This window comes from Nomascus leucogenys, chromosome 15 (genome assembly GCF_006542625.1).
Source record: "Nomascus leucogenys isolate Asia chromosome 15, Asia_NLE_v1, whole genome shotgun sequence".
Classification (NCBI taxonomy): Eukaryota; Metazoa; Chordata; class Mammalia; order Primates; family Hylobatidae; genus Nomascus; species Nomascus leucogenys.
The window spans coordinates 42,192,898-42,219,846 of NC_044395.1; the positions used below are offsets into that span (position 1 = coordinate 42,192,898).

At 41.3% G+C, this 26,949-nt stretch overlaps 1 protein-coding gene across 2 annotated transcripts in view; it reads right to left on the minus strand.

Moving 5' to 3' along the window:
- The window catches only part of FAT3 (FAT atypical cadherin 3), a 667,316-nt gene that overhangs the window by 132,817 nt on the left and 507,550 nt on the right, over positions 1-26,949 (minus strand). For both annotated transcript variants that reach the window (XM_030828899.1, XM_030828900.1), the window contains one exon: positions 2,563-2,877. In XM_030828899.1, coding sequence (XP_030684759.1) covers positions 2,563-2,877 — 315 coding nt within the window. The remainder of the gene's footprint in view (positions 1-2,562; positions 2,878-26,949) is intronic.

A 26,949-nucleotide genomic window follows, 5' to 3' on the forward strand; every position in this document is an offset into this window, starting at 1 on the left:
TTAGGAATGGAGGGGAACAACCCAGTCATGTGTAGACCTCGCACCATGTTTGCCAGAGGCTCTCTGGACCGCAGTCAACTTTACAGATATGGAGACCTTGAAAGACAAATGCTGCACTTACAGTTTGTGGTGATTTGTGGGCCTGAATAATAGTTACATGAATAGAAATAGCTAATTTGATTCCTGATAGCATGATCCTAAGCCTCGCCTCTGGTAGTGATATGTGAAAGGGAAGAAAGTGCATCGTGAAACCTTATATATGTGTGAATCATATGTGCAGAAGTGTGTGTGTGCATGCGTGTGTGTGGGGTTGTGTTTTGCAGTATGTGGTTGTGTTTTGCAGCTCCTCACTTCTGCTCTATGTGATTGATAGCAGCACAGGATCCCAGGAGCAAGACAGAGTGGGCTGGGAAAGGGAGCAGCCTGGAGCTAGCTGCCTTGAGGCCCTTCAGTTTTGCCACCTGCAAAAAGGTAACAGAGAACTCTCTTGGTAGCACAGTCCCTGAAGGCAGCGTGGAAGGGAGGACAGGGCTAATGACTCTCTTCTGTGGTCATAATTAGCTGATATAAGGGCTGAGGAAGCAAGTCTCCCTGCCCAGCTGGGCAGGGTGAAGAGTCCAGGTGAACCCTGGACTCAAATGGGAGGGTCAAAAGCTCCAAGAAGCAAAAGCCAAAGCAAAACAAAAACAAAAATAAATTTTTAAGAGCACTTTCAAGCATTACGTTTAAAAAATAACATTTATAGGAACATAACTGATAGCTATAGCCTTTCGAAACAGTGACAATGCATAGCACCCTCATGCTATGTGTTCATGGATGATTGCTTTGCCCTAGAAACTCCCTGTGAGGTGAGAAAACTTGAGGATACATGTCTTAAGCCAGGTTCCCCTCAGAGCTGAGACAGGCATTTGAGTACAAATTTTTTTTTTTGGGGGGGAGGTGCTCTCAAGAGAAAGAGAATAGAGATCAGGGTGGGCAGGGTAGGAGTTAAACCAGGATGTGGTCCTGGCTGACCAGAGGGATCCCATGGGGAGCTCTGAACCATTAATTGCACCAGAATTGAATCCACTTTGAGGCAAGGGGATCGGACTTTTGCATCTGGGTGTCAGTCAGCCAGTGGCTGTGGGCTGCTAGACTGGAGGCTGGGAATGTAGACTCTCTTTCACCAAGAATCATCCAAGGATGATTCTCTGGAGAACAGGGCAGCTGTGAGCCATTGACAGCCAATACTTGCAGTCTGAGAATGGGATCTGGGCAGGACACCAACAGTATCCACTTGAATCTATCCAGTCCTCAAAGATTCCCAAACTGCAAGTCTCACACAGCTGCAATGGCACACAGCACATCAGAGCTTCTAACAGTAGATCAGAGCTGGTGTTTTATTATATTTTTTTTCTCTGCCCACTGTTCTGGACACATAACTGAGCACAGCAAGGAGCCCACGTCTAGACCATAGGAGAGAAAGGATAAATCAATGGACTCAGGCCATCGTTTAAAATAATAAAGGATAGACCTAGCAGAGAAGGATAAAGACAAAGAGAAGAGTGGTGGATGGTACCGACTTTTTTTTTTTTGCAACAGAGTCTTGCGCTGTCACCCAGGCTGGAGTGCAGTGGCGCAGTCTTGGCTCACTGCAACCTCTGCCTCCGGGGTTCAAGCGATTCTCCTGCTTCAGCCTCCTCAGCAGCTGGGATTACAGGCACACACCATCATGCCCAGCTAATTTTTTATATTTTTGGTAGAGACAGGGTTTTACCATGTTGGCCAGGCTGGTCTCAAACTCCTGACCTTAAGTGATCCGCCTGCCTCGGCCTCCCAAAGTGCTGGGATGACAGGCACGAACCACCGCGCCCTTGTTGGGACCCTGGACCATGCTCATTGCTTGTAAAGATACCAGCTGCCTTTCTGGAATAGGTACTACCTGGCTAAAGTGGTTGGGGTCGGGGGAGCACACTGACACTGTAGATACAGGAGCTTTAAGTTTCTACATGAGATGGTGCCCATGCTTGTTTTTACTTTTCTAATTTAATAAAAAATTCAGTCACTTTATACTTGAGCTTTTTCAGTTTTTATGGAATAAACATCACTGTGATTTGTGTCTAACAATGTACACAGCTATATCCATGCTCTATCACATTGTTGATAATTTCAAAAGTTGTTTTCTATGGGAAGTCTTGGGGACATGTTGAGAGATATGTTCAGTGGTGGGTAGGATGTGTTGCCCTGCTGTTCCCCTACCTCTAGTTTACATCTATGTTCAGCACTTTGAGGATGATTTAGGGCTGCAGAAAGAGTGGTTGAGTATGTGGTGAAACAGGCTGTGGCCTGGGAATGGGGGAAAATGCTGACAGGACACAACCAAAGGAAATTGTCTCGTCATTTAAGAATATCAATGAAACAGGCAAGAGTTCTCACCTGCACTTGCCTCCCAGAAAGAACCCTTCCACAGCTGTGTGGCTTCACTTTTTACCCTAAAGATTTATTGCTCAAAGGAGTATACTTGAATAAGAACGTAACCACTTCCCCCCATCCGCCGGGCTGCTGGAGTTTGGAAGATCTTACCGTTAGGATGTCATAACTCCCTGCTGTAAACTGCTTTCTAGAAGAAACCATCCCAGTTTTAGGGTCAATAAAGAACTTTCCATCATCATTCCCATCCACAATACTGTAGGAGATTTCTGCGTTGGGGCCTTCATCTCTATCAAATGCAAAAGCCCTGTAAATCGGTTCTCCTCTCTTCTTTCGGTCACGTTCTGGCAGCTTGATCTGGTAGACCTTCTCTGGGAACTGGGGCTTGTTGTCATTTTCATCTAGAACCTGAACCACCACCCAAATGGTTGACTGTTTTGGAGAGGGACCACCATCTGTCACAGTCACCTGAAAAAGAGAGTATGATGTAATCAGAAAGGAGAAAAATTATTCCTGCTATTACACGTTAACCCATGGGTGTTTCTTCTAATGCACGGACAATGCTATCCTATCCAAATTCTTTTAGTATTCATTTTCTTCTCTCTTTCTTCATCTTTTTATAGATTGAATTGTGTCTCCCTTAAAATTCATATGTTGATACTCTAACCACCCATATGTGGTTATTAAGGTTAAATGAGATCATAAGGATTGAGTCCTGATCTGACAGAACTCATGTCCCTGTAAAAGACAAAGAAACACTAGAGATCCCAATCTCTGTCTGCCATGTGAGCACACTGAAGAAGGTAGCTGTCTGCAAGCCAGGAAGAGAGCCCTCACCACAAAATGAGCCCTGCTGGAATGTTGACTTTGGACTTTCCAGTCTTCATGCTATAGTCTGAATGTGACCCCTCAAAATTCATATGTTAAAACCTAATTTTCAATGCAACAGTATTAGGAGGTGGGGCCTTTAGGTGGTGATTAGATCATGAGGATCAAACCCTCATGAATGGGATTAGTGCCCTTCAAAAGAGGCTGAGAAGGCTTGCTTGTCCCTTCCACTATATGAGGACATGACCAGAAGGCACCATCTAGGAGGAACAAGCTATTACTAGACACTGAATCTGCTAGTGCCTTGATTTTAGACTTCCCAGCTTCCAGAATTGTGAACAATAAATTTCTGTTCTTTAATCCATCCAGCCTATGGTATTTTATTATAGCAACCAGAGCAGACTAAGACACATCTCCATGTTAAGATTTGATTTTTACATTGTCATTGAACAAAAGGAAAACTATGATATATATTCCACTGTTTGATGTCTGATTTTAAGTACATTACAATGTATTTAACAATTGCAAAATATTTTTCTATTTCTCTCTGGAGAATGGGAGGGGGACGTACACCCCATCCCATGTCACTATGATGCTGTTCTCATGTGTGCCTGTGAAAATTGAGACAGAAAAGGGTAATGAAGAGCACATATGTAAATAATTTTCACAGAATATATAAATAGACTTTGCATCCCAGTGTAAATAATTTTCTTGTTAGTCATAGTGATAATCAGTATGATATTAATACCTAACATGTGGATGGTGTGACACAGTTTATAATGCACTCTTTCATGCATTATCTCATTCACTTTCCAAAACATCCTCTTCAGTAAGTGAAGCAGGTTTATTTATTCCCATTTCACAGATTAGAAAACAGAGGTTCAAAACAAAACACTGTTAATAAGTGGTAAAGCTAGGTATTAAACTTTTGGAAATTGTTAATGTTCTGTTTAACAAAAAAAATGGAAGAACGCATATTTAATATTTAAATTATTAGCTTGAATGAAACAGATTATTACTTCCATATATGTACTTGGAGGCTGGAAGGAACATAAAGATGCACGCAACGTCAACAGGAGAAAAACAACAGTGAATCAAAGCAGCTGGTCAGCTATTTTTTCACCTAATAAAACAACCTGACAGGTATAACTGAAACAAAGGCCAAAAATGTGGAAAAACACATTAAAGCCTTTTTGCAAAATGGAATTGCAATCTAGTTTAGTTTCTCTTACAAGCCGCCTAGGAGGAGAGCTTTAATAGACTTAAGATAAATTTTCATACAAGTTCTCGCTTTCTTTGAAAAATCAATCAAGTTTCTTTCTAAGGTTATTTTCCCAATTGCTTTGTTGTGTTTCACAAAAGAACCACATCGGGACCAAAATGTGCCAAGGTTGGATTTTGACTCGAGCTAATTCCTTGACATGCCAGTTCTGAAGAGGCACATTCTGCTGCTGCTGGTGAATGCAAATGTTACACTCCCAGGTGACCTGTGTTGACCAAACATACTGATTTCTTGGCTGCTCAACTACTCTGCCTCTCTTTTCTGCTTGAGCAGCCTGTCCAAATTCAGGCTCTCAACTCTCAATGTCTTCATCATGCTCAAAATCACCTCCTTGTCAATTAATGCCCTGCAATGGGCTCTGAGACAGTTTTCTGGAGCTGCTTCAGGGCCAGGTGGCTGCCAGGGAAAGGAGCCCCTCTTGGCAACAGTTCGCTGCTCACTAGAGGATGCTGCTGCTATAAAAAGTTTTTCTTTGAAGCGGACCTGGATTTACAAACCCAAGTCCTTGAGGTGTCTACCTACAGGCGGGAAGTGTGGTAGCTGCACAGCTCTTGAGTCTCTCAGGAGTGCTACGCGCAGCAGGTCACTTGTCATCATGTTACCGCAAGCACCCAGCTCCCTCAGGCCACGAGGGCATCCTTCAGTCCTGTTTTCTTTGGAGAGCTGTCCCTGTCCTTTCTATGGAGCTTGCCTACTCACCCTTTAAGTCCAGCTGAAATGTCACTTCCTTGAGGCTACCTTCTCTGACCCACAGACCAAGTGTCAGCTTTCCCACCCCCTCATTCTGTACTGTGAAATCACCCTATGCTTTTCTTTTGTAGCACTTACCATCGTGGAAATTAATTAAATACATGATTCTCCACTTAAGTGGATAAACTGCATAAGGGCAAAGACAGACTGTGCTTGTTTTCTCACTGCTCTCACCCCTGTGTCAAGCCACAGAACATGCTCCATTCATGCTTATTTAATAAATGAGGCTCTAATGCAGGTCCTACTTGAACAGTCTCTTTAGCCAAAGCAGTCTCACCTTGCAAAACCTTCTGAGATGGTTCAAGGGCCTTAACAACATAGCTCCAAGCTGCTTTTCCTGCCTTTTTGCCAATTACTCCTCCATCTCCTTACCTATGGTTTCCTCTGCTACCTACATGCTGTTAATTCTCCAATGTGTATCTCTTGTGACTAAGCCTATTTCCTGATCACCAAACCAACATATTCAACTATTTACTAGTAATCTACTTTCTGGATCCTAGCACCCCAAAAGTCACAAACTGAAATCAATACCCTCAAACCTCCTCCTTTTCCTATGTCCATTGTCTCAATAAATGGCACCCCTATCTACTCACACACTGGTGCACACTAGAATCCTAGGCATCTCTCTGTCTAACTATCTATATCCAATTGAACTTGGGGACCAACAGGTATCTCACACACACCCCTCACCCCATGCCAATCTCTTCTGCCACACTACCCTATTACAGACCCCCCTTGCATCTTGCTTGGATGGCCGCAGTAGCCTCCTGGCCTCCCTGCCTTCAGCCTTTGCCTTTGTTGTAGAGTGATATTTCTTCTTCAAAAATCTGATCATGTCGCTGACTTGCGTAACACTCTTCAGGGGCTCCTTGAGGACAAAGATCTGGCTGGATTCTCTCTGCATCTGGCTTTGATGATCAGCCTGTATTGTCTGCCTCTTTCTCACCTCTCTGCTCAGTTACATGGTGAGCTTGGGAGGTCCTGAGCATGTCATGCTCTTATAGCTCCATTCCTTTGCACAGACATTTGTCTTCATGGAATGCCCTCTCCTGGGAATATACTTGACTCATTCTAGAAGCCTCAATCCAAACATTCCTGTGAAGCCATTCCCTGACTCCTGCAGACCTATGTAGGTGCCCTTAGTATGTTTCTATACCACTATGTGCATAGTTCTAGGACACTATTATCATCCTGCATTTTAAGTGTCCATTCGCTTGTTGGTCTCCATTCAATCCTTCTAGACTGTGAGCAATTTGAGGTCAAGAGAACTGTCTCTTATTCATTGTTATGTTCTGGCACCTGGTACAACTCTAAGTGACAAATAAATATTCTATGAAATCAAGAATTCACTTACCTACAACTCTTCCCTATGATAATAAGTGAAAAGAACATTCAGACACTGAGGGTCTCTGTATGAAAATTAACATATAATCTCCCAAGTGCTTCTAGTGCTATGATTCTACTCATGGGGGGTCAGCTAGAGGCAGACAGTTTTAACCATGCACTCTGAGGTTTATACCCACTTTCCATAACTGAGAACACTACCAATCTAAAGATTATGAAGATAATGCAGAATGATTTTTAGCCACTCCTCAAACTGTGCTCACTTTTGTGGACATTCATCCAGTCTCCTGAAATGATTTATTCCCATGTCTGGCTCCTTCAGTGCACTGTGAGCTACTCAAAAGCAGGAACCTTGTCTTTTTCATCCCTTTCTGAAACCTAGTGTCCTCTGGATAAATGTTAGCTGAACTGAACTACACTGCTAAACTCGAAGTCTGAATTTTCATTATTATTTCTCTGGACCCATTCATCTGCCCTGCTACATTTGTGCCTGGAATATTAATCATCAATGATTAATGGAATCATCAATGGCATCATCAATCATTCCATCAGATTCTCAGACTTCAGACTTCATAATACTTTAGGCCTGAAACCCCCCTTGGAATTCGCCCATATGAAAGGAGTAGCAGCAGTGAAGATCAAAGCAAAACCAGCTGAGATAAATCCCCATCATCTCCTCTTCTGCATCATTTCTCATTAAGGATGCAAGAAATGTACCATTGTTTAGAAGTGATCCATGTGTACTCTTGCTCTGCTACAGCCTCACAAAAGAACAGAGAACCATCCTCAACTAGATTTTCTGCTCTTATTGCCAATCAATGATCAGTGGTGCTGGCAATTAATCCAAAGCCTGAAAGATTAATCTCTTTAGATGATAACAGCTATCACCTAATGAAAGGAGCCACAAATAGGCCGGGTGCAGTGGCTCGTGCCTGTAATCCCAGCACTTTGGGAGGCCGAGGTGGGCGGATCACCTGAGGTCGGGAGTTCGAGACCAGCCTGACCAACATGGAGAAACCCTGTCTCTACTAAAAGTGCAAAATTAGCTGGGCCTGATGGCGCATGCCTGTAATTCCAGCTACTCAGGAGGCTGAGGCAGGAGAATTGCTTGAACCTGGGAGGCGGAGGTTGCAGTTAGCTGAGATCGCGCCATTGCACTCCAGCCTGGGCAACAAGAGCAAACCTCTGTCTCAAAAAAAAAAAAGGAGCCACAAATAGTTCATTGGTCTGTGAATGCCAGGCAGAGCCAGGAGGCAGGACAATTACAACAAGAAACATGTCTTTAAGTCTATTCCTGGAAGAAACAAGAGCTTCGTAGGACCAAAAATGGTCAGACACTGAGAATTTTGAAGTTATGGCAGCTGGTGGGAGGGCACACTACTCACTGAAATTGCCTGATGTATTTATTTTTTGTTGTCTCCTTTCCCCAAGTAGAAGATAAGTATATAAACTGTCTAAAAGCAGAGATCTTGGATCTTGTCTACTGCCTTGTTCCCAGTGATTACAAGAGTGTCTAAGAATATATTCAATATTTTTAAGCCAAAGAGTTAAACTCTGGCATTTTCCTTAACCATTAATTCACCACAAATGGTTATTTCCAGGCTATTGTATTTATAACGGAAAATCATTCTTCAGATATTACATATCCCTCTACCCTGTTTTATACCATGGTCTGCTCCTATCTTTGGATTTACTTTCCACAACTTCAGTTACCCGTGGTTCAGCACAATGAGTTATTTTGTGAGACACAGAGAGAAAGAGATCAATCACATAACTTTTATGATAGTATATTGTTATAACTCTTCTATATCATCATTGTTGTTGAACTCTTACTGTGCCTAATTTATAAATTAAGCTTTGTCATAGGTATGTATGTACAGGAAAAACGATAGCATATGTAGGGTTTGGTATTATCTGCAGAGTTTCAGGCATCCACTGGGGATCTTGGAACATATCCCCCATGGAAAAGGGGCAACTACTTTATTGGTCCTTGACACTTTATCATTACCTACTATGTTATGTATTTCACTTATGTGGTTATCACATATCTGCTTTTACTAGAACCTGAGCTCCACAGAGAATGAATTTTCATCTATTTTGTTCAGACGTATTCCTAGCATCTACAACAGTGCCTAGAATGTAGTCAGCATTCCATAACTATTTGTTGAATGAATAAATGAAATATTTATCCAGTACCTTTTAGGTAACAAACTCTTTTTTAGGCAAACTGGGAGATCAACCAAATAACCAACCAACAAACACAGATTCTGACCAAATTCACAATCCCCCATGACCTAAATCCTCTGTAATATTTGGGACCTGCAATCACATGGCCTCAGTTTTGGTATATTCAGTAAGAGGAACTCAGTGCCTTGTTTAGCAGCCCATTTGTGGTTTGATAGATTCAATTTTCAGAAAGCTCTACCTAATTTTTTTAGTTGACAAATAAAAATTGCAAATACTTATGATATACAACATGACGTTTTGATACATGTATACACTTTGGAATGGCTAAAACAGGTTAATTAACATATATATTACCTCACATAACTTTTTTTGTGGTGAGAACACTTAAAATCTACTCTCTGGCGGCGCGTAGTGGCTCATGCCTGTAATCCCAGCACTTTGGGAGGCCGAGGCAGGTGGATCACCTGAGGTCAGGAGTTCGATACCAGGCTGGTCAACATGGTGAGACCCTGTCTCTACTAAAAATACCAAAAATTAGCTGGGCATGGTGGTGCGTGCCCAGATACTCGGGAGGCTGAGGCAGAAGAATCACTTGAACCCAGGAGGCAGTGGTTGCAGTGAGCCAAGATCACACCACTGCACTTCAGCCTGGGCAACAGAGCGAGACTCTGCCTCAAAAACAAACAAACAAACAAACAAAAACTACTCTCTTAGCAATTTTAAAGTATACAATATATTGTTATTACCATTAGTATAATCACCATGATGTAAAACAGACCTCTTGAACTTGCCTCCTGCCTAACTGAAATTTCGTATCCTTTGATCAACATCTCCCCATTACCAATCCCTCCTGTCTCCTCTTTCACCTCTAGTAACCACTATTCTACTCTCTGCTCTTATAAATTTGACTTTTTTAGATTCCACATATTTGTGAGATCATGTGGCATTTATCTTTTTATTTGAGTTAACATAATGTTCTTCAAGTATATCCATGTTTCCATGTTGTCACAAATGACAGTATTTCCTTCTTTATTATTATTTTTTAGATCGAGTCTCGCTCTGTTGCCAGGCTGGAATGCGGTGGGACGATCTCCACTCACTGCAACCTCCGTCTCTCAGGTTCAAATGATTCTCCTGCCTCAGCTTCCAGAGTAGCTGGGATTATAAGTGCACACCACCACGCCCAGCTAATTTTTTTTATTTTTTTTGTATTTTTAGTAGAGACGGGTTTTCACCATGTTGGCCAAGATGGTCTCCATCTCTTTTTTTTTTTTTTGAGGCAGAGTCTCGCTCTGTTGCCCAGGCTGGAGTGCAATGGCGCTATCTCGGCTCACTGCAAACTCCGCCTCCCGGGTTCACGCCATTCTCCTGCCGCAGGCTCCCGAGTAGTTGGGACTACAGGCACCTGCCACCGCACCCGGCTAATTTTTTTTGTATTTTTAGTAGAGATGGGGTTTCACTGTGTTAGCCAGGATGCTCTCGATCTCCTGACCTCATGATCTGCCCACCTCGGCCTCCCAAACTGCTGGGATTACAGGCGTGAGCCATCGCGCCCGGCCGATTTCCTTCTTTTCAAAGGCTGAATAGTATTCCATTGTGTATATATACAAACATAAGTCTTCATTCATCCGTTGACGGACAGTTATGTTGTTTCCATATCTCAGGTGTTGTGAATAGTGCTCCAATGAACATGGAAATGCATACTTCTTTTCTTGTTTTAATACAGGAAAATATTGTCTTTATTTTTTAAATATATTTTTTAGTATTATATTTCCATAAGTTATTGGGGTACAGGTGCTATTTGGTTACATGATTAAGTTCTTTAGTGGTGACCTGTGAGATGCTGGTACACCCATCACCTGAGCAGTATACGTTGCACCATATTTGTAGTCTTTTATCCCTCCTTCACCTTCCCCCAAGTCCTCCAAATCCATTGTATGCCTTTGTATCTTCATAGCTTAGCTCCCACATATCAGTGAGAATATACAATGTTTGGTTTTCCATTCCTGAGTTACTTTACTTAGAATAATAGTCTTCAATCTCATCCAGGTTGCTGCGAATGCTGTTAATTCATTGATTTTTATGGCTGAGTAGTATTCCATCATATATATATATGTATATATATGTGTATGTATATACATATGTGTATATATATGTGTATATATATACACACACACACACACACATACCACACACACACACCACAGTTTCTTTATCTAAGACTTCTTTTCAATATACTGATTTTATTTCTTTTGCATATAGACCCAGAGGTTGGATTGCTGGTTCATAAGGTAGTTCCATTTTTAGTTTTTGAGGAAACTCCATACTATTTTCCATTATGGTTGTCCTAATTTACACTGGGAAAACAGTGTACAAGGGATTCCTTTTTTCCATATCCTCCCAACACTTTACACAAAGCTTTTCTTAACATTAGACCGAAATCTAACTGCCTGTACTTACTATCCTAGGGTGCTTGGAGCTTCCTATAGACTAGTTTTACTTGTAGCTATACAGAAAAAGTCAAATTCCTCTTCCACGTTGCCCCAGCAACCTATTGTTGTGTAACAGACAATTATGTGACTTAAAATAACTGGAATCTTTTTACTGTCTTTCATGGTTCTGGGGGTTGAATGGGGGCAGTTCTTATTTGGAGACTCTCATGCGATTGACGTCATAGGTAGCTGGGGTTGTAGTCATCTGACATACCTGCTGGTTGATGATGGCTATTAGCTGGGACCTCAGCTGGGTTCTAAGAGCAACTGGCCTGAAAGAAAGTGGCAGCCATCAGTTTCTTAAGGCCTTGGCTCAAAAACTGGCACAGCATCACTTGTACCACATTCTACTGACCAAGAGTCTCAGAGTCCAGATTTAGGAGGTGAGGACATAAACCCCACCTCTAGACGGGAGGAGGGTCAAATAATTTGGGAGGCTATGTTTTAAAACTGCCATCCTTATAAAAATCCTTAAATATATTTGAGAAATCTCAACCCAGGTTGAAAACCTAATTTGTATAATTATCTCTCAGACAATTTATTATATATAATGAGTCCTTATTTATTATATTGTTTACATCTTTCAAAATGTTTTCCATATACCAGCTTCCTTCTTAAAATACGATGGCCAGGATAGAGCAATCGCATATTAAACTTACTCAGAACTGTGCAAAGCCCGTCTGTTATCCTAGAGACAATCTCACACCTATTTCTTCAGTCGATGACTATGCTTATTTTGGGTGGCAGCCACGCCACACAGCACTGTGATATGAATGAATTAAAGCATTTAGGTCTTTTCCTAGAAAAAGCAATATATAATATAATCACACCTGTAAGTGTGTGGTTTCCTTTTGGGGGTATAAGTGCAGGATTTTATATTTGTCTCTACTAAATTTCATGTTACTGGAAACTTTGGCTCCCTACTCTAGGCTGTTGGGATAATCATAATGATAACAGGTAACATGCGTTAAAAGCTTGCTATGCATCAAGCATTCACTGTGAGATGCAGAGCCCTGCATGGTCTCCTTTGTTACAACAATCTTGCAAGATAGATACTGTTTTTACAACAATTTAACCGACAAGGAAACTGAATTATGAACTGGTTAAAGGTCACACTATTCTTAAGTGGCAGAGCCTTGTATAGTCAAAGGTCACACTATTCTCAAGTGGCAGAGCCTTGTTTTAAACCTGGCAGTTTTGGTTCTAAGCCAGGGATCAGCAAACTATAGCCCAAGGGCAAAATCTGGTTGCTTGTTTTGGTAAATAAAGTTTTATTGGAATGCAGCCATGCTGCAATAACATATTATCTATGGCTGCTTTCCTGCTACAAAGGCATGGTTGAGTAGTTTAGGCTGAGACTGTATGGCCCACAAAGTCTGTTAAGTGCCTTTAACAGAATAAGTTTGCTGACCCCTGGTCTAAAACATTATGTGCCGCTGCCTCTTTGGTTATACTGATAGCACTTATTGCACACCTGCTTTGCTCAATCCTCTGCTTGATCATTTACCTACGATTGTCACTTTTTCACAGGAATCCTGTAGGCATTGCCATTTCTATTCTGCAGCTGGAGACAGTGAAGCTTAGACGTCAAGAATATTCTCAAGGCCATTCAGCCGGAAAGTGACAGAACACGGGTTTACGCCCAAGTCAGTTTGGCGTGGCAGCACGTGCTCTTTTCCCTACCCTGCGCAGCCCATGTAGAAGCATCTGTTAACCATCTGTTCAAAATTCCCTTCCCACGTGTGCCTTTGGATCAACACTGAGCACTTCGATGTGCTTCTAGAATCAAGCCTCCTTTTCCTCCTTTGATAATAGGGACCATCTTTGACTGGCTCCAGTCTTTTGGCACCTTTCTGTCCTCAATGCTTAAAAACTGCCACTGGGTTGTGGGGTATGGCTGCAACTTCTTTCAGCACTCAAGACTTGAGAACCTTATTTTGTGCAATTAGATCCTCTCCTACTATCTTGTTACATGGTTACATCATCAGCTCCCTCTCACAAAATTTGTTCTACCTTTCTTTGCACAAAAATTATTCTCCCTGATCATGGAGATGGGAGGGAGGGCCTGGGTGGTCTTGGTTTCTCTCTATGTCTTATTTATCAGGTACTCCGTGTTAACCACGTGTAGGCACTCTTCCAAATGCTTAACAAATATTAACTGATGGATCCTTTTATCATATCCTTGGAGTAAGATATGATTATTATCCCCACACAACAGATTAGAAACAGGGCACAGAAGGGTGAAGCACAGTAGGATCCAACCTGGTCTGGGGTCTGTGCTCCTAACCATCACATTATGCTGCCTTTCATCTAAATGCTTGCCCCACCCCATGGGCATGGCCACCTTTTCTTTCCTCTGAACACAGTTCAAACATGTCCTTTCCCTGGCCTCAGCACCACAGTTTCAGCATGTTCTGTGCAGAGATGGCAATTATATAGCATGTGGGCTTTGGCTGCTCTATCCTGCCAGCTGCACCTGGAGGCCACAGGAAACATGAACAATTCACTGTTCATTCCAAAGGTGGAACGTGGTCTCAGACTCTTCCGAGATGGAGCTTTCCAGACAGCTGTCACTACCAATCAATCTGCCACCGTCTAGGCGTACTTCTTGTTCTAGGTGAAACAGCCCAAATAGCACGTATTTTTACATTCATACTGTGGTTGCCTTTACTAAATAAAATGTATAGGAGGCCATTGGCTTGAACTGAATGCCTGCACCAGGATCAACAAACCAAACCAAACCAAAATGGAGTCACGCATGCTAACGTTCCATGCTACCAAGCCAACACTAAGTTGTTTATCTGACCTTCAGAGAAATCAGGAGAGAGAGACAGAACAGCCAAATCCCCAGACAGGTCAGGTTTAACTGTAACAATAAGAAAGTCCCTTTGTTTTAACCTTTGTAACTTTGAAATGACTGATCCGCTTTCTGTTCTGTTTCTGCTTTCCTCAGCCATTTTCTGTCTATAAAGCCAAGCTCCTCTGCTCAGCTCATCAGAACGTTCATTCTGTTTTATAGAATAATATGTTGCCAGGTTCTAGAATCACAAATAAAAGCCAGCTAAAATCTTTAAACTAAATTTGTTATAATTTTGTCGGTCAACACTGCATACCTTCCCCCTATCCTGACCATCCCCCGACTTCTTCCCCAGTACTCTGCGCCTTCCTTCACTCTGATTCTCCCGATTGCTGCGAGCTATTTTAGCACTTGATACTCTTCTAAGGTAGAAGACAGAGCTCAAAAGAGATTTATTTCTCCCTCCCCCTCTCATTATCAAAAGTCTCAGGGCCAAGCTGACAGGTTCTGGGCAGGGAAGAAATCTAAAGATGAAGTCTTTTAAACTAAGGCAGAATATCCAACCACATGCAGCAAGAAGGCTTCCAATGTGCTGCCACATCGACCCTCTCAGCTCTCTGGTGAACGAATGTGAACTCATCTACATGGGCCACCAGGCTGGTCATCTCTGGCTGGGATTAGCCTTTCCCTTTACCTAAAGATATTATACCTAAAGAAAATATTATCATTTTCTGTATGTATCCTAATGGGTAAAATGTTACGATGCCCTGTGATAAATTACTAATAATATGTTACCCTTCTCTTGGATCTGATTGATTTAAAACAATATGCCTAGAGAGGTCACTGGATCCTAGGAACACAGTCTCTATGGGTAGGAATTTAATGTGGCTGTTGAAAATCAATCGTAGTAAAGATGCTTATCTATTTTCACTATTTATTTACAAGACCCTGTAAATCACCAGTTATGTGTGCTTGGCTGTCTCTACTTACTGGTCACCACATAGGTAGAGAAATGTATGAAGGTACCCACCGTTGAGTATTTTCCTACCTCTGTCATAGTCTCATATGTCCCAAAGAACCCCAGGATAAAGGGAAACTGCCTTTCCTTACCTCTGTTATATACTCAGGAAAGCACAGAGTCACTAGATGTTAAGAGAACTCAAGAGTAAATGAGAGCTTAGGTATCATTCTCGTTCAATCCATTTGTTTTACAGATGAGGAAACTGAGGTCCAGACAGATGTACTTCTTAGCCTAATATCATCTTATTAGAAATAACCTCAATCTTTCCAAGAGATTAGTTCCAAGCTGGCTTTTGAGCCTCAAACAAGGCTTGCATTCATAAATTGTCATCTATGTGTGTGTGTATGTGTGTGTGTATCTGTGTGTGTGTGACTATTTGTGTATGTGTGTTAACTTGATATTGCAGAAGTTTTAATTTAGGTGTTTTCCAGAATGCTGAGCTCTTAAAAATAATAAAAAAGAGAAGAACTGCATTTAAAGTAGATGTAGTGTTTGCTCTCCACTTTTTATCTTCAAAGTGTTTCACAAACCTTAAATACTTAATCCTTTCAAGATAGTAAAAAGGTTGAAAGAAACTTTATCTCCTCTTTACAGGTGGAGAAATAGAGAAATGACCTTCTCAAAGAATACTCAGGAGCTGTTATAAAGGTTGAGGCTGGAATTCAGACCTTTTTGTCTATGGTCTCAGACTACTGCATTCCTGGGAAGAGAAGTGCTTCCTGCCATTTCTGGAAAGAAAAGTATACACAAACAGTAAATTAAAGGGTAGGTCTCAAAGGAACAGCAACTCTTGAAGATAAACTTTCTGAAAGGTGAAGTCATTGAACTAAAATTAACCTGTGCTATCACCCATGGAGAAAAAGCAAAAGAAGGCAGTATTAAACTGTCTGCCCTTAATGTCATTACATGTGGTTTCTCTTATTTGACCTATGATTTGGTATTAAGAAATAAACCAGAGATGGATAGGTGTTCCAGTCACTCCCCATTCTGCTTTCCTCATTCTGTGATGCTTCAACACATGTCTCTGCTATTTCCAATCTCAGTAAATCAGTTATTTCAGGAGATGGAAACTTACTATGTTGAATAAACTTGTGGAATGGTTTATAAGGGAAAGTCTTCATCAGAAATAATATCAGAAATAAGGAAAAGAATGAAGGTTCAAAGGAAAGAAAGGAAGGAAGGAGAAGAAAGGAGAAAGGAAGAGAATTGAGGAAGAAAGAAAAAGAGAAAAACAGAATTAAAGAGTCATATGGTTTGGCTTTATCCTCACCCAAATCTCACCTTGAATTGTAATAATCCCCACATGTCAAGGGTGGGGCCAGGTGGAGGTAACTGAATCATGGGGGTGGTTTTCCCCATACTGTTCTCCTGGTAGTGAGTAAGTCTTATGGGATCTGATGGTTTTATAAATGGAAGTTCCCCTGCACAAGCCTCTAGCCTGCTGCCATGGAAGACAGGGATTTGCTCCTCATTCACCTTCCACCATGATTGTGAGACTGCCCCAGCCATATGGAACTGTGAGTCAATTAAACCTCTTTCCTTTATAAATTACCCAGCCTTGAGTATGTCTTTATTAGCAGCATGAAAACAGACTAATACAATAAATTGATGTCAGGTAGTGGGATGCTGCTGTAAGGATACCAAAAAATGAGGAAGTGACTTTGGAACTCGGTAACAGGCAAAGTTTGGAACAGTTTGGAGGGCTCAGAAGAAGAGAGAAAAATGTGGGAAAGTTTGGAACTTCCTAAAGACTTATTGAATGGGTTTGACCAAAATGCTGATAGTGATACGGACAGTAAAGTCCAGGCTGAGGTTGTCTCAGATGGAGATGAGGGACTTTTTGGAAACTGGAGTAGAAGTCACTCTTGCTATACAAAGAGACTGGTGGCATTTTGTCCCTGCCCTAGATGTCTGTGGAACTTTGAACTTGAGAGAGGTGATTTAGGGTATCTGGAAGAAGAAATTTCTAAGCAGCAAAACATTCCAGGGGAAGCAGAGCATAAATGTTTGGAAAATTTGCAGCCTAACAGTGTGAAAGAAAACAAAAACCCAGTTTTTGGGAAGAAATTCAAGCCGGCTGCAGAAATTTGCACAAGTAATGAGGACCCAAATGTTAATCACCAAGACAATGGGAAAATGCCTCCAGGGCATGTCAGAGGCCTTCAAGGCAGCCCCTTCCATCACAGGCTTCCTGGAGGCCCAGGAGGAAAAAATGGTTTTGTGGGCTGGGCCCAGGGTCCCCCTGCTCTGTGCAGCCTCAGGACACGGTGCCCTGCATCCCAGCTGCTTCAGCACCAGCCATGGCTAAAAGGGGCCAACATAGAGCTCAGGCCATTGCTTCAGAGGGTGCAAGCAAGCCTTAAGCCTTGGCAGCTTATATGTGGTGTTGGGCCTGTGGGTGCACAGAAGTCAATAACTGAGGTTTGGAATCTTCTGCCTAGATTTCAGAGGATGTATGGAAATGCCTGGATGTCCAGGCAGAAGTTTGCTGCAGGGACAGGGCTCTCATGGAGAACCTTTGCTAGGGCAGTTCAGAAGGAAAATGTGGGGTTGGAGCCCCCACACAGACTACCCACTGGGGCACTGCCTAGTGGAACTGTGAGAAGAGGGCCACCGTCCTCCAAACCCCAGAATGGTAGATCCACCAACAGCTTGCACTGTGCACCTGGAAAAGCTGCAGATACAATGTCAGCCCATGAAAGCAGCCAGGAGGGAGGCTGTACCCTGCAAAGCCACAGGAGTGGAGCTACCCAAGGCCATGGGAGCCCACCTCTTGTATCAGCATGACCTGGATGTGGGACATGGAGTCAAAGAAGATCATTTTGGAACTTTAAGGTTTAATGACTACCCTATTGGATTTTGGACTTGCATGGGGCCTGTAACCCCTATGTTTTGGCCAATTTCTCCCATTTGGAATGGGTATATTTACTCAATACCTGTATCCCCATTGTATCTGGGAAGTAACTAACTTGCTTTTGATTATACAGGCTCATAGGTAAAGGGACTTGCCTTGTCTCAGATGAGACTTTGGACTGTGGATTTTTGAGTTAATTCTGAAATGAATTAAGACTTTGGGGGACTGTTGGGAATGCATGACTGGTTTTGAAATGTGAGGACATGAGATTTGGGAGGGGCCAGAGGTGGAATGATATGATTTGGCTGTATCCCCACCCAAATCTCACCTTGAATTGTAATAATCCCCATGTGTCAAGGGTGGGACCAGGTGGCAATAACTGAATCATGGGTGTGGTTTCTCCCATATTGTTCTCCCGGTAGTGAATAAGTTTCATGGGATCTGGTGGTTTTATAAATGAGAGTTCCCCTGCACAAGCCTCCAGCCTGCTGCCATGTAAGACATGGCTTTGCTCCTCATTTGCCTTCCACCATGATTGTGAGATCTCTCCCCAGCCATGTGGAACTTGAGTTAATTAAACCTCTTTCCTTTATAAATTACTGAGCTTCAGTTACACCTTTATTAGCAGCATGAGAATGGACTAATACAGAGTTTTCTCTGAACTGCCGTTAATAACTTACATTTTGCCTAAAAAGTTGTGCTTTTAGGAAAGAATACAATTTGAAAATGCTCAAACTGAAAATGCTGTGATCCATGGAACCAAGGGAACCTAGGCCTTGGGGCCAGTGAATCACGTTATTCATTTTGGTGAGCTTTCTCTTTGTCCAAAGACATTGCATTATTGGGAAGCACCAGGAGAAAGTCAGCTCATAGTCCATCCTTTCCAGGTACTCATGGTCTGTCTTCTGCAGGGTACTGATTCCTACAAGTGTGTGAGCCACTCCAGGGCCTACCACAGGACTACACATAGTTGGTTCTCAATAAATATTTGTTGGTTGAATGCATGCATGCATGAACCTTGCATTTCAGGAAAATGAAGGTATCTTTTCTTCCGTGTGTTTAGACCCAACAACTGCTAAATGGCAGTTTTTTTAGAAAGATCCTTGACCAATTCACTTTGGCAGCAGCTTCTGATATTACAGCTTTGTCCAAATCTTTTCTTTGCACTTCAGGAAATAAAGTATTTCCCAGCCTGACATCTCTTAAAGCTTTTTTTTTTTTTTTTTTTCCCTGCAGAGAGGTATGCATCAGCTACTAATCTCATCACATTTCCATTTCCTTCCAGGCTCATCTGCTCATCATTTTCTATTCATAAAACTTGCTTGATTCTAATCTTCCCTATCAGCAGGAACTAAACACCTCCTCAAAGTTTCTTTAGCACAATGGTGATTACCACCCATGTGCTCACTCCCCCTTTCAAACAGATGGGTCCAATCTATGTGCTCACATGTGGGCCGTTAAGAAACTTCTGCCACGAACCAAGATGTGACATCATATTAGCCGCACGTCTAAATCCCTCTGCACTATTTCACAACTCCCCTGACATCAAGGCCTTAGTCAATACACTATTCCACATTCCCCTCTCCATGAAACAGAATCCACCAGATATAAATTACAACAGAAAGTATATATTGGTAGCTTCCCTTCTATTTCATAGTGCTGGACTTCATGCTTTAAGTTACTTTTGTCTTGGCAGATTCTCATGCTTTAGCTCCACTGATGATGCTATTTGGATTTAAGCACTAACTCTTCCACCAGGCACCAGATTTTTGGCTTTTCTTTCCACAGTAAAGGCTTAATGCAAAAATAAGGACACGGCTCTAATTACTAGCTGAGCAAACACTGCTTTCTCCTCTCAGCAATTCAACAGGGATTTCCGGGTGATTTAGCAGGTAATTTAACACCTTGCCTACCTAAATATATGAATTTTAAATAGATCAACTTACAGAAATTAGGCTTATGTGTATGTATAATATAGACTAAGGTAGAGATCATGAACTGGTGGCCCAGAAATATGCTTTCTTTTTTTTTGGCCCATACAGTGTATTGTAAAAATTTCTGCCAACATTTAAAATGAGAGAGATTTCATATAAAAATTCAAATTCCCAGATTCTCCTAAAAAAAAAAAAATACTGGCCCACCAGTCTCTACTGTGTCCCTAACACTACAACAATGTCAGTGATCATTCATCATCACGGTTGTGCAGAAGCATTTCTTAGAATAGAAAAGTACTTCTCACTACTCATGTTCCTATAAAAAATGGTTATAAACTATAAATGGGGAACACTGCATGTTTAGACAAATGAAGAGAGTATATTTCTTATTGTAAATGAAAAACATTTAATATGTAAATGGCCTGCTACATATATCACCCATTTATTATGTTTGACGGGTTCTGTGGGCATTTGAGTTTGTAACCCTTGGTTCAAGGTCTTGATAACAATCTCTCTGCAATGACAGTATGTACACTTTAATGTGTGATAAAGATAAAACTGTAACTCTTGGAAGAGACCATTCAGAGCAGCAGAGGTGCACATTCATCATTCCTTCTCCAGGTATTATGATTTCAGATACTATAGTTTTAGAAGAATCAAAATAAATTAGAATAAAAAATTAAAGCATCTTTATCTATATCATAGTTTAGAACAGAAATATGAGTCATCTTAGACAATTCTCTTGTTCCTCCCAACATCTCATCAGTCATTGACTAGGGACATAGCTGGCTGTGAATTATATATTGGCAGTCTCTTAGTCGCTTTCTATTGCTTACAACATAACACCTGAAACTGGGCATTTTATAAAGAAAGGAAACTCATTTCTTACAGTTATAGAGGCTGAGAAGTCCAAGGTTGACGGATGCATCTGGTAAGAGCCTTTTTCCTGGTGGGGACTCTGGAGAGTTGTGAGGCGGTGCAGGGCATCACGTAGGAAGGGGACTGTATATACTAACTTGCTAGCTCAGGTCTCTCTTCTTCTTATAAAGCCCCCAGTTCCCTTGTTATGAGAACCCATTGATCTATTAACCCAATAAATCCATTCATAGCAGAGCCCTCATGATCCAATCATCTCTTCAAGGCCCTGTCACCCAATACTGCCACACTGGGGATTAAACTTCAACATGAGTTTTGAAGGAAGCAAATATTCAAACCATAGCAAGCTGCCCTCCTCAGGACACATGCAGCCCTCTGCCTGGATGCACAGCTTGGCAACAATGAACGTGGGCTGGATTCAGTGACCTGGGGCCCATTTGGCCAGGTGTCCCTGCATAGGGCACAACCTATACAATATAACAATGCTCCTAAAGTGCTACTTCTTAAATGTCAGTTATATTTCTTGGCCCCTTCTCTATCCTTGGTGTCAAGCTCTCATTATCTCCTGCCTAAACCATTGCATCTGTCTTCAACTTGGTCTTCCTGACTCCAGTATTGCCTCACCCAGTGCCATTCTCCAGAAGACCAAAATTCCAAGCATGTCAATCTCCTGCTGAAAGGTCTTTACTGGCTCCTTATTGCTTATAGCAGATTTCATAAATGGTGTCATGGAGAACACCAAGCCTCCAAGGTGCTCCCCTTAAAAGAGGGGCCAGGATCCTAGAAGTTTGAAAAACATTATAAACCCCTCTTGGAGCTTTACAATGTACATGATTGGAGTAAAGACCAAGGGAGTCTAAGCAAAAGAAACTGCTTAACCGTTTAAACCAGTGTTTTGAAACATATTTGATGGCAGAATTCTGAGTGGTGTAGGTCTGATATTTCAAGCAACATACTTTAAGAAGTGCTTAATTACAGGATTAAGTATATACTCTTGAGTATTAACATACAAGATCCTGTAGTATTGACACCATCTATCCACTGTGCTATTCTTAGCTTCCAGTGTCTATCCCCGCTACACCTAGAGTTTTAATCACACAATCAGATCACTTAATTCAACATAAATTTATAGTGCCTGCAATGTGCAGTGTTTTAGATACTGAGTGTCTTAGTCTGATTTGTGTTGCTATAACAGAATATCTGAGACTGGGAAATGGAAAAACGATAGAAGTTTATTTGGCTCACAGTTCTGGAGCCTGGGAAGTCCAACATCAAGGTGCCATCATTTGGCCAGGATCTTCTTGCTGCATCATTCCATGGCGGAAGGTGGAAGGGCAAAAGCAAGACAGTAAGAAGGCATAGCTTATCCTTTTTATCCAGAACCCACTCCTGAGGTAAGAGCTTCAATCCATCCACGAAGGCACAGCCCTCTAACCTAATCACCTCTTATAGGTTCTACCTCTGACATGGTTGCATTGGGGATTGTTTCCAACACATAAACTTTGGGGGACACATCCAAACCATAGCACTAAGTAAACAGTGGTAAAACAATATAGGCTCCTTTCCCTCACAGAGCTCACAGCCCATTTGTTCTTCCAACATGGAGTACGTACTTCCAAGGCCCTTGCTGCTTTGATTGGGGTTCCCACTGCATGGTATCGCCCTTACTCCCTACTCTTGTAGTTCTTATAAAATCCTCTGAGGCCTGCTGTACTGTTTGTCCCTTTATGATGCCTTCTCAGAGACCACATTCAGATAGAATGACTCCTTTGTATGTTTCACTTGACTTTGTTCAGATGCTAACACGTCCCAAATTCCATATCTAATTGTTGCATATCTGTCTTCTTCCACACCCCTGCATTCAGTTAGCTTGTAAGCTCTCTGGGGGATAAGACAATGCCATATCATCCATTGTACTGGCAGCATCCAGCACATGTCCTGACACATAACAGATGCTGAGCTAATATCAGTTCCTTTTGGTTTTCATAAGAGGCATCAGGAACAAGGCCTTGCATTGGTGAAGAAATTATCCTGTTTTGTTTTCCTACTTCTAGTAGCATGTTATTTTAATTTTGAGTTGGATCTTTGATTGTTAATAAGTTAGGTAGATATCCTGTTGGTTGGAAACAAACATTATTCATTATCCTATTAACAGCTATTAAAAACCCTGTGTACTCTTGTATTCATCACACAACAGGTAGTATTCATTCTTTACACATAATAAAATTCAAGGCCCTGGGGAAATGGGTCTCAGGATACAGCTACTAAAACAGAAAGATGGTTCATCTTGGATAAAGTATTTTAATTACTTCCACAAGACGAAAGGGAGTACATGTAAATTTTAATTAAAGATCAACTCAGTAGACTTAAATAGATTCAAACAGATAAATTCAAGGTGAATACTGTTATTAATAACTAATATTTAGGAAGTATTTTTCATGTATGTGTATTCAGCACATTTATTATACATATATTTATAGTCACCAGTTCTTGCTTTCCAGGAGAATGTGAGACACACATGTTTAGTCCCAGGTCTAAATGAAGTTCCTCGTCTGTGTTCCTTCAGAATTTATGCTCATTTCCATCAGATCACCTATGCACCTGTATTATAACCACTTTGTCTGTCTCTCCCAAAAGTATGTATATGGCCAGGTGTGGTAGCTCATGCCTGTAACCCCAGCAATTTGTGAGGCAGTGGTGGGAGGATTGCCTGAACCCAGGAATTCAAGATCAGCTTGGGTAACATGGTGAGACCTTGTTTCCACGAAAATTAAAAAATTAACTGGATGTGGTGGTGTGCACCTTTGGTCCCAGTTACTAGGGAGGCTAAGGTGGAAGGATTGCTTGAGCACAAGAGGTGCAGGCTGCAGTGAACCATGATATGTGCCACTGCACTCCAGCCTGGGCGACAGAGTGAGACTCTGTCTCAAAAATATATATATATATGTATCTCTGAGTTCTCTGAGGGCAGACGTTGTGTCTTTCATTTTTCTATTCCTGGTGCCGAGGGCAGGATAAGTAAAGGAAATGTATGGAAGAGGTAAATTGCCAAAGACAGAAAAACTCAGACATGAAAAATATTAGCAGAGAAATAACTCAATGTATCCAGAAAATGAAACCAATCACAAATATAAAATATAAAATTGACCAATCAAATGAAAAGTCTGGAAATGTTACTACTGTAGTAAAGAGTGTTTAAATAAAATCACATGAGTGTTCTAATATCTCTTTCATTATAAATTCTTGAAAATTTGAAATGCTTTTTAAGTACTTACATGATTTTAAAAATCCTCTTTCCCTGAGATAAGGGGAAAAAGCAATTATCTTTTGACCATGAAATCACATGGATTCAGAAATCCAGTAATTTAAGAGAATGAATAATACTCTCCTAAAATATATTTTTTTAAAGCCTAAAACTTCCACTCCACTCCCAGTTAACATTCATCTGCTTAAGTTCCATTTAAAGACTCCAATGATTCTTCACTTTTGCTTTTCAACAGGGGAGGCAGACAGCTAAGGAAGAATGTTCTCATCATTCCGCCCCAGGCAGCCCCTATCATGAAGTCTAAGTAATGTGAAAACAGTGGCTGGTGAACTTTCTGCAGATGTCAAAATAGATTAAATGTGTTAAATAATGAAAGATAAAGGAGAGTCACACTGCCTCTGGAGTCAATTAAAAATGTATAACTCAGTTGTGTATCTGTAAATTCTAGAAATAGTCTTTTTGCCCAGCCAAGAACATTGAAAAGGTATTTCAAAAGAAAGACTTCCAATAGGTACTCAATTGTTTTGCTGAGTGAAAGTAGAATACAAGTAGTTTTTACAGATGATGATTTACAGTCTGGGACATTACTCTCAGAGTGTTATTATCATGATCAAAGTTAACTCCCTAGTAGAAGCTAAATTAATTCAGGCTGGAGTCATACTCTTGCTTATTGGATATATCCTCATCGTTCATTTAGTGAAGCAGGGCATAACATTGCCCAGATAGTTGTACTTTCTCCCAGAACATTCTCAGAAGATCAGGCCCACAACTACCTATGTGTGAAAGGTCCTGAGATTTCTGGTGGACAGCACTGGAGAAAAGTGAGCAATGAATAATGAATGTCTCTTCGTAAGAACTTTATTTAGTGGGGAGCCAAAGGTGTTTCTATTTTATGGCAACATTCTACGCTTAAACACGTAACTTTGTGAATAAGCATCTTTCTTTTCCTTCTAGCTTTGTCAAAAGAGTATGTCAGGAATTCTAATATCCAGCTAAACTAGGAAGAAATAATTCACCAAAATACATAGAGAATGTTCTGGGAAGCCTTGTCGTATAACAGTAAGAAGAATCAGTTTATGAAACTTCCAAACTTATTATATTTTTGCTACATTAAAAATTTCATCAGAGGCCGGGCGCGGTGGCTCACGCTTGTAATTCCAGCACTTTGGGAGGCCGAGGCGGGTGGATCACGAGGTCAGGAGATCGAGACCACGGTGAAACCCCGTCTCTACTAAAAATACAAAAAATTAGCCGGGCGTGGTGGCGGGCGCCTGTAGTCCCAGCTACTCGGAGAGGCTGAGGCAGGAGAATGGCGTGAACCCAGGAGGTGGAGCTTGCAGTGAGCCGAGATTGCGCCACTGCACTCCAGCCTGGGTGACAGAGCGAGACTCCATCTCAAAAAAAAAAAAAAAAAAATTCCATCAGAAAGCTTACAATAAAAATGATACTTGAATAGGCTTTAAGGCAATTGGGATGTCTGTTGATCATAAAGAGCTATCTGTTTGCATGCTTCAGTGGATAGAACCATTACCATAACATGCAGGCTCACGATCTTCCCTGGAAATCTCCAGAAATTACAAAAAAAACAAAAAGATTGCATGAGGTATCAGGTCATTGCATCACCAGCAGCTGAAGGCTACTTGGCAAAGATGTATGGCTGTTGTCCAAGTTCTGGTCCCTTTGGTTTTGAAATCAAATAATCAGAGTCCTAAGACATATTACTGCAATCCAGGAAAGGCTTACTGTGAGATCCATCTGTCCTCTTATGTAGCTTTGCCTTAGACAGACTTAGGATCCCTAGGTTGGCCCAAGTCTCAGTGCTCTATCTTGGTGCTTTTGAGTTTGTGGGTCTGCTGCCAGGGTAATTTATTATGGAAAGCTATAGTGTGACAGGGACTCATCATGTTCTGAGTCTTCAGTAGCAACAATAATATTGAGGCCCCTTCATTCATACTACTTCCAAGCACTTTAGTATCTGTGATCACATTTGATTTTCCCAACGACTTGACTAGGAAAGTTGGTGAAGAAATATTAACCCCACTTGATAACGGATGAAAAATCCAGGAAGATCAAAAGCTTTGCCCAGAGTCACTCAGCTTATAGGTGACAGCATAGCCATACAAGACTCAGCATGTTGTGAAATCCAGGTGGATAACACAACAAAATGTACGTACTCTTGCAGGAAAAATTAACTAAACATATTTGTTGCATAAGTGGGGAAGTAGCATGTCTTCATCAAAGAATTGTATTGTTTATATCAGAGTACTTTGAATTCACTATTTCTGATCTGTACTATGTATTATATGTTCAGTAATTACTCCTTGAGGACCCGCAAGGTAAAAGCACTGTGGGAGAGAGATGATGATGAACAAAAACATGGTCCTTGCCCCACAGGAGCTTCCCATCTGGAGGAGATGACAGCCATGATTACAAATCACAAAGGGATGCGGAAGCAAGACAAAGCTCTATATGTAGGCTGTGTGCAAAAGTAGTCAGGCTAAAAATTCCCAATGGGATCACATTGATGATAACTGTTACTCTAGTATCTTGGGGAACCTGGCATTTTAAATAAATGCCCTTTACTTTTGGGGAATTAAATGTCCCCGCAGTAAAAATCTATATTATTGAGTTCTCTTCTCATAAGGTGATTATGGAATTCTTCCTCATAAAATGGGATGTTTTAAATCTATCTGGAGTGATGATGTATTTGTATTATTTCAGAGGGCTTCCTAGAGGATTCCTCAATGTCCTGCTTAACCTTAAGACTTTTAATTCTCATGAAATGCTATAGAAGAAAAGATCACAGGTTTTACACATCCTTTTGAAATGTAAGAAGTAAAGGTTTATAGGAAAGTTTATTTGCCCCAATTCTCCCTCCCTGTCTCAATGTGAACAATGAAAAATCAGTAG